The sequence below is a fragment of the Montipora foliosa genome, chromosome 13 (genome assembly GCF_036669935.1).
Source record: "Montipora foliosa isolate CH-2021 chromosome 13, ASM3666993v2, whole genome shotgun sequence".
Lineage (NCBI taxonomy): Eukaryota > Metazoa > Cnidaria > Anthozoa > Scleractinia > Acroporidae > Montipora > Montipora foliosa.
This window is the reverse complement of record NC_090881.1, coordinates 20,043,714-20,058,713: the sequence shown is the minus strand read 5'-3', so window position 1 is coordinate 20,058,713 and position 15,000 is coordinate 20,043,714. Positions and strand designations below refer to the sequence as shown.

At 41.9% G+C, this 15,000-nt stretch overlaps 1 protein-coding gene across 3 annotated transcripts in view; it reads left to right on the top strand.

Moving 5' to 3' along the window:
• The window catches only part of LOC137982475 (phosphatidylinositol 3,4,5-trisphosphate 5-phosphatase 2-like), a 59,337-nt gene that overhangs the window by 36,997 nt on the left and 7,340 nt on the right, over positions 1–15,000 (top strand). For all 3 annotated transcript variants that reach the window (XM_068829569.1, XM_068829571.1, XM_068829570.1), the window contains 9 exons: positions 2,752–2,876; positions 5,009–5,096; positions 6,032–6,128; positions 8,145–8,206; positions 8,531–8,560; positions 10,343–10,405; positions 12,030–12,051; positions 12,629–12,690; positions 13,578–13,640. In XM_068829569.1, coding sequence (XP_068685670.1) covers positions 2,752–2,876; positions 5,009–5,096; positions 6,032–6,128; positions 8,145–8,206; positions 8,531–8,560; positions 10,343–10,405; positions 12,030–12,051; positions 12,629–12,690; positions 13,578–13,640 — 612 coding nt within the window. The remainder of the gene's footprint in view (positions 1–2,751; positions 2,877–5,008; positions 5,097–6,031; positions 6,129–8,144; positions 8,207–8,530; positions 8,561–10,342; positions 10,406–12,029; positions 12,052–12,628; positions 12,691–13,577; positions 13,641–15,000) is intronic.

The window sequence follows — 15,000 nt, the reverse complement described above, 5'->3', positions numbered from 1 at the left end:
TCTCATCGTTCTAACTTTGCAGGCCTGCGGGTCGTTTCTCGAAAGTTCCGAAACCTTTTTGAGTCCGAAACTGCCATCCGCTTGTTTTTATAGGCTGGTCTTTGAACATGTTTTGAGAGTAACAAAAAGCAAAATGATTGTGGAGTGTGATGGCTAAAATGCTTCCATTTTTTGTAAGAAGCAGAGGAAATTGTGGCACCCGAAAAGGTCACGAAACGTTCCGGTACTTTCGGGAAACGAGCCCCTGATCCTTCAATTTCAGACCACGGATCCAGTGGTTTTGATTTTTGTTTGATCGATCACATTTTTTAGTATCACCGAACTAATGGACTAATGCAAATCCTGCAATTTGATTGGCTACGCTACTAGAGGACTATTAGTAAGAGTCCTCGAGTAGCGAAAAGCGTGACGCTTTCTCTCGTTTTATTCTCAAATAAATATTTCTTCAACTAGCATTTGCTAACTTTGTTATTGCCTTTCTGTCCTACTAGTTGGGTGATACTAAAAACAATTAGACCTTTCGCCCTCAAGGGCGACCCGTACTCGCCCTTGCGGACTACGGGTCTAATTGTTAATGATCACATGCGGGGAAAATTACTGAATGCTGATTGGCTTAGACGGAGGGTATTTTTTCTTAATCACGAGGGCACTTTTGGTAATCAAGAGGCCATGATTACTTGATCCTGAATGGTTAACAGTTGCTTATCCAGTGCAAGCGAAGTTACAAGAAGATCTTCCAGATTCTGACTACTGGTTTTTTCACGTATAAAATACATTTTAAGGGCTATTTCTGTTGGCAGCAAAAATTTATTGAACTGAACCTTTAGAATGAAAGCGTGTTAAGTTCATTGTCATTTGTCGCGGCATTAGTGAACGGGCTTCTCTCAATAATTTTGCCCTTTATGTGATAAACATGTAATGCCAATGTGCCCTCGTGCAAATTAAGGATTAATCTTAATTGCCCTCAGACCCATGCGATTACATATACAAATTATGAAGATCTGTATTTTTCTGCGATGATGACCGTGACTTGCGGATACTCAATCCCAATGCTCCTGTGAGAAGTCGAACCATCATACCTTCAGATCACATCTGAGTATTATAGGATGCTGTACCACTGAGCTATAGGAAACTCGTGAAAGCTGGGGCCCGTTTCTCGAAAGTCCCGAAAACTTTTCGGGCCCGAAACTGCTAACCGCTTGTTTTTTGAAAGCCGATTTTTTTAACATGTCTTCAAGGTAACAAAAAGAAAAATGACTGTGAAGTTTGAAGACTTAAATCCTCTCAGTTCTTGAGATACAAAGGGAATTGTGACACCCGAAAATGGCCCTTAAAGTTTCGGGACTTTCGAGAAACGGACCCCTGGGCCCTTAAATTAGGTTCAGGTGACGATTGTCTCATTGTTTGGACTGAAGTTGTCGAAATTGTACATTCTCAGTCGCTATTGTAATGAAGGAGATGTTGAATGTTTATGAGATGATGGTGAAGACATGTCATTTTTCGATGATGACTCGGGGATACTCGGACAAAATCCGAATGCTCTTTTGAAAGAGTCGAACCTACGACCTTTCGATTGCTAGTTCGGCGGGATGCTCTACTACTGAGCCTTTCAGGCTCGGTCCATAAACGTGCAAAAAAAATGTAATCAGAATAATAAATGACGTCCCCATTCGAGACCATATCACCCCCATTACAGTCGTTTTAATATTTTAAAGTTTACTGATATTGTAAAACTCTCTAATTGTCTGTTTCCTTATGATCATTTATATGATGCTAAATCCTCCTACGTATTTCTATCCGTTCTGAGCCTTCAAAAAGAGGTTCAAGAATACTCTCTTTAAACATTATATGAAATTGAAATATCTGGATTGCTCTTGATGCACATACTTCAATATGTGTATGAATGTAGTCCTCTTTTCCTTTTCATAGTCCAAGGTCTTAGGTTATGCTTTCAAGTATTATTAAGATACTTAGTTACTATGTATTTCTCCATTGTTTCCTTGTTTCCACAATTTGATTATTTTTGTAATCACTAGGGCATGGTGTTAGTTCAACTATTTTTTTCATGCTGTTTTCTCTCCATTTTATCGATTCTGTGTAAAACCTACATTGATATATTGAGAATAAATATCCCATCCTATCCTAACTCGACCAATATTTTCCCAGTACAGACCTCACGCTAGTTCAATAACATCTATTTATTATATGGCTTTATTATATGTTTGTAGCCAATATAACGCGAGTTCTGGTTGGCTAATTGTGACTGAATTGTAGGGCATTATTCTCCCGTAATGCCCACGGGCCGATTACGGGCTTGCAAAAACAAAGCAAGAGGTAATTAAAAAGCCATATGATAAACTACTTACTAACCGAACTAGCTCGAGCCGTACTGGGGAATATTGGCCCTCGGTCGTTTTTGTACGGACCTCGCTGCGCTCGGTCCGTACTGCCACGACCTCGGGCCAATATTTCCCAGTACGGCCCTCGCGCTCGGTTAGTAAGAAGTTAGTACGTCCTGAAATTACTACATATTGCCCCTTAGAGGATGTAAATTTGTGGGTTTCTTCACATCACATCATTTGTTTGAACTTTGTCTACAAAGATTTAAAACGTTAGGATAAATTCTTAAGTATACGAAAAATCCACTTCAAGTTGCCTCCCTTCGCCCTTAAACTACATTGTTGATGGATATATGCATCTGACTGAAGCTATTGCATTAAACTGTACCGTGTGTTCTTGTTCCTTCGTAAGAGATGCAGAGGACTGCTAAAAACAACATTTTAGACTCAGGCAAAAAGCATTTCAGCGATTCTACTGATAGTAAATCAGGCGGACAGTATTCCTACCCGGAATGGAATAAATCTGTTATCCCCACGGTGAGTAAAAGTGGCATTTATCAGTATAGGATCAATCTTTTTATGCTTGTATAGGCGCAATGATTGAATGTACCTCTCTTTGGTTGACGGATGGATTGGTTGATTTATTATCATTGGTCGGTCAATGGATCAATTGTTGGTTTTCACTCACGTGATCAACAGCCATGTTTTTCAAAGAAAACGTTTGCATCATAATCGAATTCAATTCCCAGAGGATTTGGTTGGGGCACCAACATGGCCGCCGTTTCTTTGTCACCAACATGGCGGCCAACATGGCGGCCGTGACGTCATGTGAAAACCGAGATTAGAACGATTGATTGAAAATAAATCGAAATGCCATTTACTTATTTTAGTGATTACCGCCGTTGTAATCGTATGTGTACGTGTCTGGTCCATGTCTGTAGTTAATCGACCACTCCCGCAGGGGTTTTCAGGACCAATGAAACGGATCCTTCAAATAAACACAACAAGCTACCGTGCACCGGTGGCTCAGTTGGTCGAGCATCGGGCGGGAGGTCGCGGGAGGTCGCGGGCTCGAACCCCGGCCGGATCAACACCCAGGATCTTAAACTCAGGATCTTAGAACTAAAATATCTGAGGAGAAAGTGCTGCAAATGTTTCAAGTCTTCTCGGATAAGGACTATAAACCGTAGGCCCCGTCTCACAAATACCTTCTATGTTCATAACCCACACACTATTCGATAAGAGTAGTCCCTGGTGTTGTGGCTGTCCTGTTCTCTCCAGCAGAAGTGGCCGGCTTGGCAGTGATGTCTCTAAAAAGGCTTACGGTGTATGAGGCTACCTAAGCAGAAACAGCCATAAGCCAAAAAGGGATTTTGCCGCGAGTGCTAGAACATGTAGATGTAGATGTAGGGGAAGTCTTTAAGAATCCCAACTGCAGGCAGACCAGTTTTTTGTTTTTTACAATCGCAGTGGAATAGTTGAAGTGGATAGTACCTAGAAAACGGTCAGCAAGTGGTCACGGGGATACCAGGAACTGCAGGTTTAGAAACCGACGCCCTAACTACCCGACCACACTGCCACGGCAATGACCGCGTCTTCGATTCTGATCCCTTGTATCTACATCTACATCAGCATGTTCCAGCACTCGGCAAAGGCCCTTTTTGACTTATTGCTGTTTCTGCTTAGGTGGCCTCATACACCGTAAGCCTTTTTAGAGACATCACTGCCAAGCCGGCCACTTCTGCTGGAGAGAACAGCACAGCCACAACACCGGGGACTACATCCCCTATACTCTTTTCGAATAGTGTGCGGTGTTTTACCGTCCAACAGGGAACTTATGAACATAGAAGATATTTGTGAGACGGAGCCTACGGTTTAAAGTCCTTATCCGAGAAGACTTCCCACTCGGCAAAGTCCCTTTTTGACTTATTGCTGTTTCTGCTTAGGTGGCTTCATACACCAAAAACCGTTTTAGAGACATCACTGCGAAGCGGGCCACTTCTGCTGGAGAGAACAGGACAGCCATAACACCGGGGACTACATCCCCTACTCTTTTTCGAATAGTGTGCGGGTTTTTAAAGTCGCACAGGGAACTTTATGAACATTAAGGAGCAAGGATGGCACAGTCGGTTAGTGCGCGGCCTTGGTGCAAGAGGTCCTGAGTTCGATTCCCGGATTTCGCATCCTTGTTTCGACTCCTTTCCTTTCGGTGTAGCTAAGTAGCTTTAAATACCCGTAAAACGGAGCAGTGATGGATAGGGGGGAGTAAAATGAGCGCACCGTCGACCTCAGCTTTGTCAGTAATTAAAAGTTACTGTTACGAGTTATCGACGTTAAATAAGGTCTACTTTACTTTACTTTACTTTACTTTACTTTACTTTACTTTACATAGAAGTTATTTGTGAGACGGGGCCTACGGTTTATAGTCCTTATCCGAGAAGACTTGAAAGTCTAATCATTTGCAGATGTCATTACAAAGGCAGCACTTTCTCTTCAGTTATTTTAAGATCCTGAGTGTTGATCCGGCCGGAGCTCGAACCCGCGACCTCCCGCATGACAGCCCAATGCTCAACCACTATTTTCTAGAATCTCTTTACAGCATAAGACACTTCAGACTAACTCGTATAACCGACATGAGAGTGACTTCAATGTGATTTGTTTGTTGATAGCTGTGTCCCATCATATCGGACCATGACTACCTAGCTGAGCAGCATCTTCTATTAGCCATCAAGTCTGTGGACAATGATGAGTCTTATGGTAAGGTACTCCAACGGGTTGTTTCTTAATCCTTTCATGGATGAACTTGCAGGCTTTCATTTCTGCCGCGCTCCAGCAGCTCTTGCGCGACATAGTCCTATGAGTTCAAACAAATTATCAATATATATTTGGACTGTGGGTCTGAAATGATTTTGTTCAACGAGAAGGATTATCGCACTGAGCATCGGAGAAGCTTAAAAAATCGGAGGGGAATCCAGTGTTGATTGGCACTTGAACCGATGACTACCCGATTTCACTGCAAACCTTCTACCACTGAACTATCAAACTGCAAGAGTTTGCAGTTAAGAGGAGGGGCTTTTGCAAGACTACACACAAAAGAATTCTTTATTTGAATAGGCAGCACGATTTGTGTGACATGGGCCTCACGGTGTGACATCCTTATTAGCATAGTTAATGGGGTGGGGGGGGGGGGGGGCTGGTTTGGAAGCTTGGCAAACATCAAAGGAGCAAACAAAGATGCCAAGATTTAGGTTGGAAAGTCCACGACCGTACACAGTCTTTTGTTTTGCGCTCATACAGTATGCATGAATTAGGTAACCAACACGTTTCTGTTGGTTAGTTCCTCAGTCCGAAGTAAACAACTATTGTGTTTGTGCACGGTCAAGGCCAAAAAGAGAACAAAAACCTACAACAAAGAAAGTTGTCGGGTTTCATAACCATTCCCGTCTATTAACTATGTTATTAGAGAACCTAATGCTTTTTACCGTAAATATCAGCGGAGGTTCGTACCGATAGGCTAGCACCTCATGTAAGTTGCCTGATTTGTCAAAGTTGGGTTTGGATATAAATGGTTTCAGAGTTCGCTTACATCAAGTAACCGCTTGCATGTGCCACCGACCCTGAACAACTGACTAAAAATGTTTGGTAGTGTATTTTATCTGAGTAAGTGTGGATAGTTCTTTTCCCTTGAACAGGAGAGTGTTGCATATCATTGAGGACAATGATCAACGTAATCCCCCAGATGAGCATGATCGAGTTATCGCATCTTGGCGAGAAAACGGGACAAATGAAGTGAGTCTTAGTTTGAGCTTGATCAAATTGCACACAACCTGTCGCCGCAGGTGCGCGGAAGTTGCTACCAAACGGCGGGACGCGTCGTCTCAAGATTCCTCTTTGTGTTGATTTGCAACTCTCATTGGCCAGGCCCTTATACCAGGGAGTCAGGGCCTCCCACCACTGCGAGCTCCCACCGGGAGCCCGGCCTGCAGGCTGGCTGAGTTTCAGTCGATCTCAACCTGAGTCGAGGGTTTTTCTCCGGGTAATCCGGTTTTCCTCCCTCATCAAAAATCGACTCACAGCTAATTAACATCTAGGTGTGGTGCTGTGCTCCGACATCAAACATGGACTGTATAGCGGCAGCCATAGGCGCCTTGGTATGCTTTCAGCCCGGTATCGTGAGCTGCGCCCTTTCGCAATTCAGTCCTCAATACTGCAAGTAAAGGGTGATTAGCACTGCCAATTATAATTATTATATTAGCCAGCGGGCAGGCTCACTTGTTTGGGGGTATCCAAAGAGGAGACGCCATCGCTCGAGGAGAATGGAGCGTCGCCCCATTCTTCTCGCCGGCTTCGCCAGCTCTAGCTTGCGGCTCCGCCGCCAAAATTCTCGCTCGGTACCCAAACCAAGTGAGCCTGCTTGCACCCTATTGCTGCAGTGTAACTAAAAGTAAGCAAAATTTTCCTGAAATTTGGTTGATAAAAGGTTTTTTGGCCCCATTGGACCATCCTTTGTGAAAATTTTTTTTACTGACCCGGAAGCGTTTACTATATCATTGTTCCTGTCTGTGATATGTCTCTTTCACCCCTATTAAACATACTTTGCCAGTTTCACTTCGAAATTTCCCTGTTTATGTATCAGAAATGGCGTTACAGACCGTTTTCACATGCGAAAGCTCTTTCCTGATCCGGATCAAAGCCGTGTGTAACTTTAACCTCAGCGACGAACACATGCTTTTCACCAGCTCGGCCGTGGAATAAACAACGGCCGTTTTTTTCAACTTTACGCAACTGTCCGGTTAGAAATAAAGTCGACCTTTGAGGTTAGGGGGCAATTGAAGCTTGCCCACACATGTCAACGCTATACTAAGGATTTGTTTCCCGCGTTTTCCGGTCTGTTTGCCACAGTCTGTGACTAAGAGCATGACTATTGGACAATTCTATCGTTAATAACGTATTTACTCGTTTAAACGCCGCGGCTTTCATTAAATTTTGAGCGTGTCCAATGCGGCGTTATTTCAAAATCATATTTCTTAAATCACTGATAACAATTACGGTAGATCATTTGTTAATATTATTTAAAACAGAAACATGTTTCAAGCTCCAATGTCTCGCTTTTTTGCTCAGAGAGAACAGTAAAGGCCGGGACACACTGGGCGATAAGTCGCTGCGACACGTCGCGGGGACAAGTCGCCAAAACAATTCCTTGTGTGACACCGTTAATTTTATGAAAATCATTGTCGATTTCGGCAGAATTTTGTCGCCGCGATCAGTCGCACGAATTCAAACTGGTTTGAATTCGTGCGACTAGTCGCAGCGACAAAATTAGCGAAAGCAGCGTTGTCGCACCGTGTGTACACTTCCGGCAAGAAGTTGCTGCGACAAAATATAAATGAACCAATGAGAGAGCGTCATATGGTCAGCCATATTGAATTAGCAAACTTCTTCACATTCCCCTTCATACGAGATCACTGCGTTTGCAAACAAACGTAGGCGTCGTGTCGCAGCGGCTTGTTTTCCACTTGTCGCCAAGTTGGTCCCGGTCTTACTGAATTGCCTGGCTTGTCATCGACGTTCAGAAAATTAAACGTGTACTTGTCTTTTTTTTTTCTTACAATGCTTGAATAAAAGCCGCATTGTTTTGATTGGGCGCCGCGTTTATTGGTTCTTTTTTTTCCATCTGCTGCGTTTAATCAAGTCGATACTGTAAGCTCAAAAAAGCTACTTTTTTCCCTCTCTAATAGCTTTGTAATTGTTTGATAATAGTTTCAAACACTTTTTGTTTGACCTTTGCTGTCATGTTCACTTCAGAGTTAAAATGCACGTCAAGCTACCGGAAAATAACAACGAGGAAATACCGCTGCAGTCACATGGTATAAATTTGCTCTTTTCTGTATCTATAGTAAGATTCTATGCTGAAGGACCTTATTGGAAACATCGCAAATTAAGTTAATTCCAATCAAATTGAATACTTTGTTATGTGGAGAGGGCAGCAGGACAAAGCGGAAATACTATATATACCCAACTCACATATAACCTTGAATCTGAGAATTGAACCGGGGAAAAATGAGATAAATATAACTTTGGTGAAAAACGATTGTTCTCGCAACGGTGTCAACCATGCTTTGTTCATTGATGCACAAACGACACCCTTTTCAAAGTCTTAATTTTCTTGTTGCTCTTATTTTTGCGTTCAGATCTTATAAGTGTTGCTGATCTTGACGAAGGTAAGTGGTTGTGTTGTCTCTCTTAACTCGTGAAAGAGATATTGCTCTAAAAACGGAAACTTTACCAAATACAGAAATAAATGGACCTCCCTGTGCATTTCGGGTACACGTTTTAAAATAAGAGACGTAGATACCTTGGTGCTGACCTCTTTTCTCGTGTTGTACTTATTTCTTTGTGGTAAGAACTAAATTAGCAAATCAACATCAATTGCCATAAAAGGTTATGTTTGCTGTTTACGTTTTCCGATGCAGATATTCTTATGAGAACGACATCAAATTTATATCATCAAACCATGAAAACACTTTTTTTGAGAACATTGTAAAATGTGTGCCAGCTGTCGTGGAAATTTGGCGTTGGCGGCGTTGGCTGTAAGCGGAAACGTTGAAAAATTAATGCACCTTATTCCAAAATGGCCACCATTGTGGTATTCTTTTGTTTGCTTGCAATTAGCCCTTGTTGCCTCGTTCTTATACTTAAAATTCAATATTTACCCTTGAACGAGTCAACAAGGGCTAATTTGCAAACAAACAAAAGAATACTAAAATGGTGGCCATTTTGGAATAAGATGACTGTATGGTCCCGTGTTCACGAGCCCCCTTAACTTGGCCATCTCACTTCGTTGTTTGGAGCATGAAAGTAAAGAAATTTATGCCAAAATGTAAAACGTACTCGCAAGGCATGCTGAGCCATCGTTTTTGATTATCATACCTACTGTCTTGTGGCATTGTAGTTCTCGTTTTTCCTTCTCCACTTTTGGTCGATTAACGGAACGTTTCACCGATTATACATACATTCCAGGTTATATTTGATCTGTAAAAGACTAAATGGGGTACTGCTGTCATTGCTGTTCAACTATTTCCGTTTGGAACTTGGTTCTGTAGCTCTTAAGTTCTGATCAGGTTGCTAAGGAAAGGAAAGGAAAGGAAAGTTGTTCTAGCGCTGGAGCACTAATTGGGGCCATTGTAAACTGAAGTTAACAAATAACGCAAATCAAGTCAAATGTTGGTTTTTGAGGAGAGGGGAAACCGGAGAACCCAGAGAAAACCTCTCGGTGCAGAGTAGAAAACCAACAAACTCAACCAACATATGACCCCGGCCGAGTCTGGGAATCGAACCCGGGCCACATTGGTGGGAGGCAAGTGCTCTCACCACTGCGTCATCCCTGCATCCGAAACCAACGAGCGGATATCAATAGAATTTTTGCATAATGAGTTATCCAAATTAAATCAGTGAGTGACAGCTGCGTTTTTAAAGCACCGTGGCCAAATTCGAAAAAAAAAAGATGAGCCACTTGTAGTGATGACGGCATGGAGGTTGGAAGGAGACACCGTTTTCGCCTACATTACCGATTTACAAACGTCTTTGTTATAATAAAATTCACCTTCTAAGGGAAATTATATTGTGATAATACTGTAAAGATCATCACTTTATTGAGGGCTCAAACCTATCTTGCTGAGAAAATCAAGTCTAATGTTCTTTTCTATGAGAGGACAAACCCGAAGTATTCGAAGAAAAACCTGTCCTGCAACTGACTAGTTATGCCACAACCGTAAATGACAGTGTAAGTCTAAGTATTTTGACATTGCTCTTTAGAGTAATCGATGTCTTTGGATCAGTAGTTATTGAGACCAAAGCAATAATGGTATAATTAAGTTTACAAGAATCGTTTTAGGTTACTGAAGCTATTTTCTGTCGCTTACAGCTAAAGGTCGAAAGGATGGAAATTGCCCACGAAATTTGATAGAAGGCTTCGTGATTTCTTTTCGTTTCGTTTTTCTTAGCTCCAGTGATCGGAAAGGGAACCAGCAACGCGCAAAGGCCAAAGAGTACTCAGCCTCAGAAAGGTAAGCTTTGTCACCAGTCACCACACTTATCTACTCGTGAGAACGTGTTGTTTATGAGTATGCTGAGCCTTAGAAACCTGTCGCTTTTGTTATTTCTTGTCGGTGGAAAGACATTATGGAAGGGTCGCAAACACGTCATTCAGCTTCTGGGCCTGGTTGTTCAAAAGCCGTTTAACGCTAATTCCAGATTAAAAATTAACCAAGGAGTTAATTTCTCTTCGCCCAAATGCTGTTCAACGATGATATTCGGCAAAACTTTACATTAGAAGAAGTCAATCTTGAAAAACAAAAATAAGCAAATGAAACTTTAACCAAAGAGTTGAAAACATGAAACAAACGTTTACGCTAATCCTGGATTACGTTAATCGGCTTTCGAACAACCGGGCCCTGTTTTTTAAATTTAAATCTCCGATTTGTTACCAAATAATGAATACATACTTAATTGACCGCTTCCCATAGGGGCTTTTAAGGGCCAATGAAACACAACGAAACGACGGAACAGAATATCAACAACAACAACTGTTAAGAATCCCAACCTGCTGGAGGCAAACCAGTTGGCTATTTACAAGTGCATCTGGGAAGATAAACCAGGGACTACCAGGATCAAATTCAACGAGTGGTCAGAGCGGGTCTTGAACCCGGGATCTCCGGATCTCAAGGCAAGCGCCCCTTGGCCACACTGCCTCCTCAAAATGAAATGATGATACTAATACTAATAATAAAGATATTCTGCATCACGTTTTACGTACTAGAATGGAGCGAAGCTTGTGACCCACGGGAACTCGACAACTGTTAATCTCAAGTATTCAGTTTATCCTTGTAATAACAAGGTCTCTTGAAAGAGTTGGAACTGGTTTGAGCACCCTTAAGGCGGCGAAATACGAGATACAAAAACCCTCAACTTGGCGCGCAACATTGTTTCGTTGCAAGTTTGGGTCGATGTTTCCCGTTTTTCACCTTGCATGATCAACTTGTCGCGCAACAAAAACATTTGTTGCGGGTTGAAGAAAGTTGTTGCGAAAAGGAGAGCGCGGGTCTACTCTGAGCAACAAATTTTGGCTTTGTTGCTCGTTTTTCATCAAGCTCACAACTTGTCGCGCAACAAATGTGCTCGTGTACTAGCAAATCAACCATTCAGCGCCCTGCATTTCTTCAACCCGCAACAAATGGGGCAAACGTCAAAAATGGCGGGAAAATCATGGTCACGTGGTCACTTTCACGTAATCTCTCTAATAGAAAGTCTCAATATAGCTAAAGTGCTCTACTAATCGGGGAGATTTAAATTCAAAGCAAATTATAGGAAATTAAAGCAGATCAAATCAATTGTAAGTCAAGTGCGTATTGAATTATGCGATCGTGACCAGCAACTTGAGCCAAAAACAGACCAGTTTGGAAAGCCCGCGGAAAAGACAGTGGACGCGGCTCATTGATTTCAACCATTCCGAACCAACTTGGGAACTGGTTGATAAAGTTGATAGGTCAAACCAACCAAACGGTATTTATCCAATAGAACACGAATAAGTCGAATAACCCCAACCAACTCTACGGTCGATCCGAACGAAGCACGACTTAAGTTTTTGAACATAATACTAATTTGCAAACTATATGGCATTTATTTTTTCAGTGTCACCGCAGTTACCAGAGAGGTAAGTTACAATTAAAGTTGTTTAATTGTGTTCTCTGTTTTCACTCACCTAATGAGCGGTCATTGTTTTTTTAATCGAAACAAAGGCAAGGTTTGTGTGAAAACATTGCTCAATTTCTATGTTGTTTGGCACACCAACATGACATGCTTATAGTTTGCTGGTTTGGGGATTCCAAGGTGGCCGCCGTGAAATCAGGCGAAAACAAGGATATAGTATTCAGAGACAAGAACAATGGGGGTAGAAGCGAGATGAGTAGGCGGTGAAGAGCGTAAGGAGAGGAAGTGGGGGATTCAGCTAGGGGAAGTAGAGGGGGTTAATAGGCCATTTCCGAGTCCATGTATGCCTCCTCTTCAAAGCGAGTCTGAGTGCGAAGTTTTTCTCATCATGATGAAAATTAGTTGTCGTTCATATGTAAAGTAGAAGTAATTACCGTCACAAAAACTTCGCACTTAGACCCGCTTTGAAGAGGAGGCATACATGGACTCGGAAACTTTTTTCCCTCTCTAATAGCTTTGTAGTTGTTTGATAGTAGTTTCAAAGACTTTTTGTTTGACCTTTGCTGTCATGTTCACTTCAGAGTTAAAATGCACGTCAAGCTACCGGAAAATAACAACGAGGAAATACCGCCGCAGTCAAATGGTATAGATTTGCACTTTTCTGTATTTATAGTTAGATTCTATGCTGAAGGACCTTATTGGAAACATCGCAAATTAAGTTAATTCCAATCAAATTGAATACTTTGTTATGTGGAGAGGGCAGCAGGGCAAAGCGGAAATACTATATATACCCAACTCACATATAACCTTGAATCTGAGAATTGAACCGGGGGAAAATTAGATAAATATAACTTTGGTGAAAAACGATTGTTCTCACAACGGTGTCAACCATGCTTTGTTCATTGATGCACAATTTTTGCATCATGAGTTATCCAAATTAAATCAGTGAGTAGCAGCCACGTTTTTAAAGCACCGTGGCCAAATTCGAAAAAAAAGATGAGCCACTTGTAGTGATGACGGCATGGAGGTTGGAAGGAGACACCGTTTTCGCCTACATTACCGATTTACAAGCGTCTTTGTTATAATAAAACTCACCTCCTGAGAGAAATTATATTTTGATAATACTGTAAAAATTATCACTTTATTGAGGGCTCAAACCTATCTTGCTGAGCACAAGTCCTGAAGTCAGATCACATGAAATTAAAGTAAATCAAGTCTAATGTTGTTTTCTATGAGAGGACAAACCCGAAGTATTCGAAGAAAAACCTGTCCTGCAACTGACTAGTTATGCCACAACCGTAAATGACAGTATAAGTCTAAGTATTTTGACATTGCTCTTTAGAGTAATCGATGTCTTTGGATCAGTAGTTATTGAGACCAAAGCAATAATGGTATAATTAAGTTTACAAGAATCGTTTTAGGTTACTGAAGCTATTTTCTGTCGCTTACAGCTAAAGATCGAAAGGATGTAAATTGCCCACGAAATTTGATAGAAGGCTTCGTGATTTCTTTTCGTTTCGTTTTTCTTAGCTCCAGTGATCGGAAAGGGAACCAGCAACGCGCAAAGGCCAAAGAGTACTCAGCCTCAGAAAGGTAAGCTTTGTCACCAGTCACCACGCTTAGTTCGATTGCCCAATTACATTACTGCATTTCAAATGACGTCAAAGCGAAACTTTCCAGAAAGTTCCATGGAGAGATGACGTTGTTTGCAGCTGCGTTCGCTAAGCCAATGAAAATTCGCGCTCGTTTGTTTTTGTTCGATAAGCCAATTAAATGTTTTGCATTTTTGTTACGTTCTGTTTTTACGTTTATTTTTCAAGGTAAAACGAAAGTCGCTCTATCTACTCGTGAGAACGTGTTGTTTATAAGTATGCTGAGCCTTAGAAACCTGTCGCTTTTGTTATTTCTTGTCGGTGGAAAGATATTGTGGAAGGGTCGCAAACACGTCATTGCCGATTCTCACTTCAGCTTCTGTTTTTTAAATTTAAATCTCCGATTTGTTACCAAATAATGAATACATACTTAATTGACCGCTCCCCATAGGGGCTTTTAAGGGCCAATGAAACACAACGAAACGACGAAACAGAATATCAACAACAACAACAACTGTTAAGAATCCCAACCGGCTGGAGGCAAATCAGTTGGCTATTTACAAGTGCAGCTGGGAAGATAAACCAGGGACTACCAGGATCAAATTCAACGAGTGGTCAGAGCGGGTCTTGAACCCGGGATCTCCGGATCTCAAGGCAAGCGCCCCTTGGCCACACTGCCTCCTCAAAATGAAATGATGATACTTAGAACGACCGGTGACACCGGTCACGCACCGCACCGGTGGCTCAGTTGGTTGAGCACCAGGCTGTAACGCGGGAGGTCGTGAGTTCAACTCGGGCCGGACCAACACTCAGGGTCTTTAAATAACTGAGGAGAAAGTGCTGCCTTTGTAATTACATCTGCAAATGGTTAGTCTTCTCGGATAAGGGCGATAAGCCGGAGGTCCCGTCTCACAACCCTTCAATGTTCATAATCCTGTGGGACGTAAAAGAACCCGCACACTTGTCGCAAAGAGCAGGGCATGTAGTTCCCGGTGTTGTGGTCTGTCTTCTATGGTGTACCATGGTTGGGAGGGTAAATGCTCGGAGATATTAGCTACACCAAGCTACTCTAAAAATCCGAGGGTAAATAAAGATGTATGGTATGATGATATGATGATATGACTAATACTAATAATAGAGATATTGTGCATCACGTTCTACGTACTAGAATGGAGCGAAGCTTGTGACCCACGGGAACTCGACAACTGTTAATCTCAAGTATTCAGTTTATCCTTGTAATAACAAGGTCTCTTGAAAGAGTTGAAACTGGTTTGAGCCACCTTAAGAACAATCTATAACCATGAAATCTAATTTTTCCTTGTTTGATTTACCGGAAAATGACTTTGGGGTTCTTTTTTTCC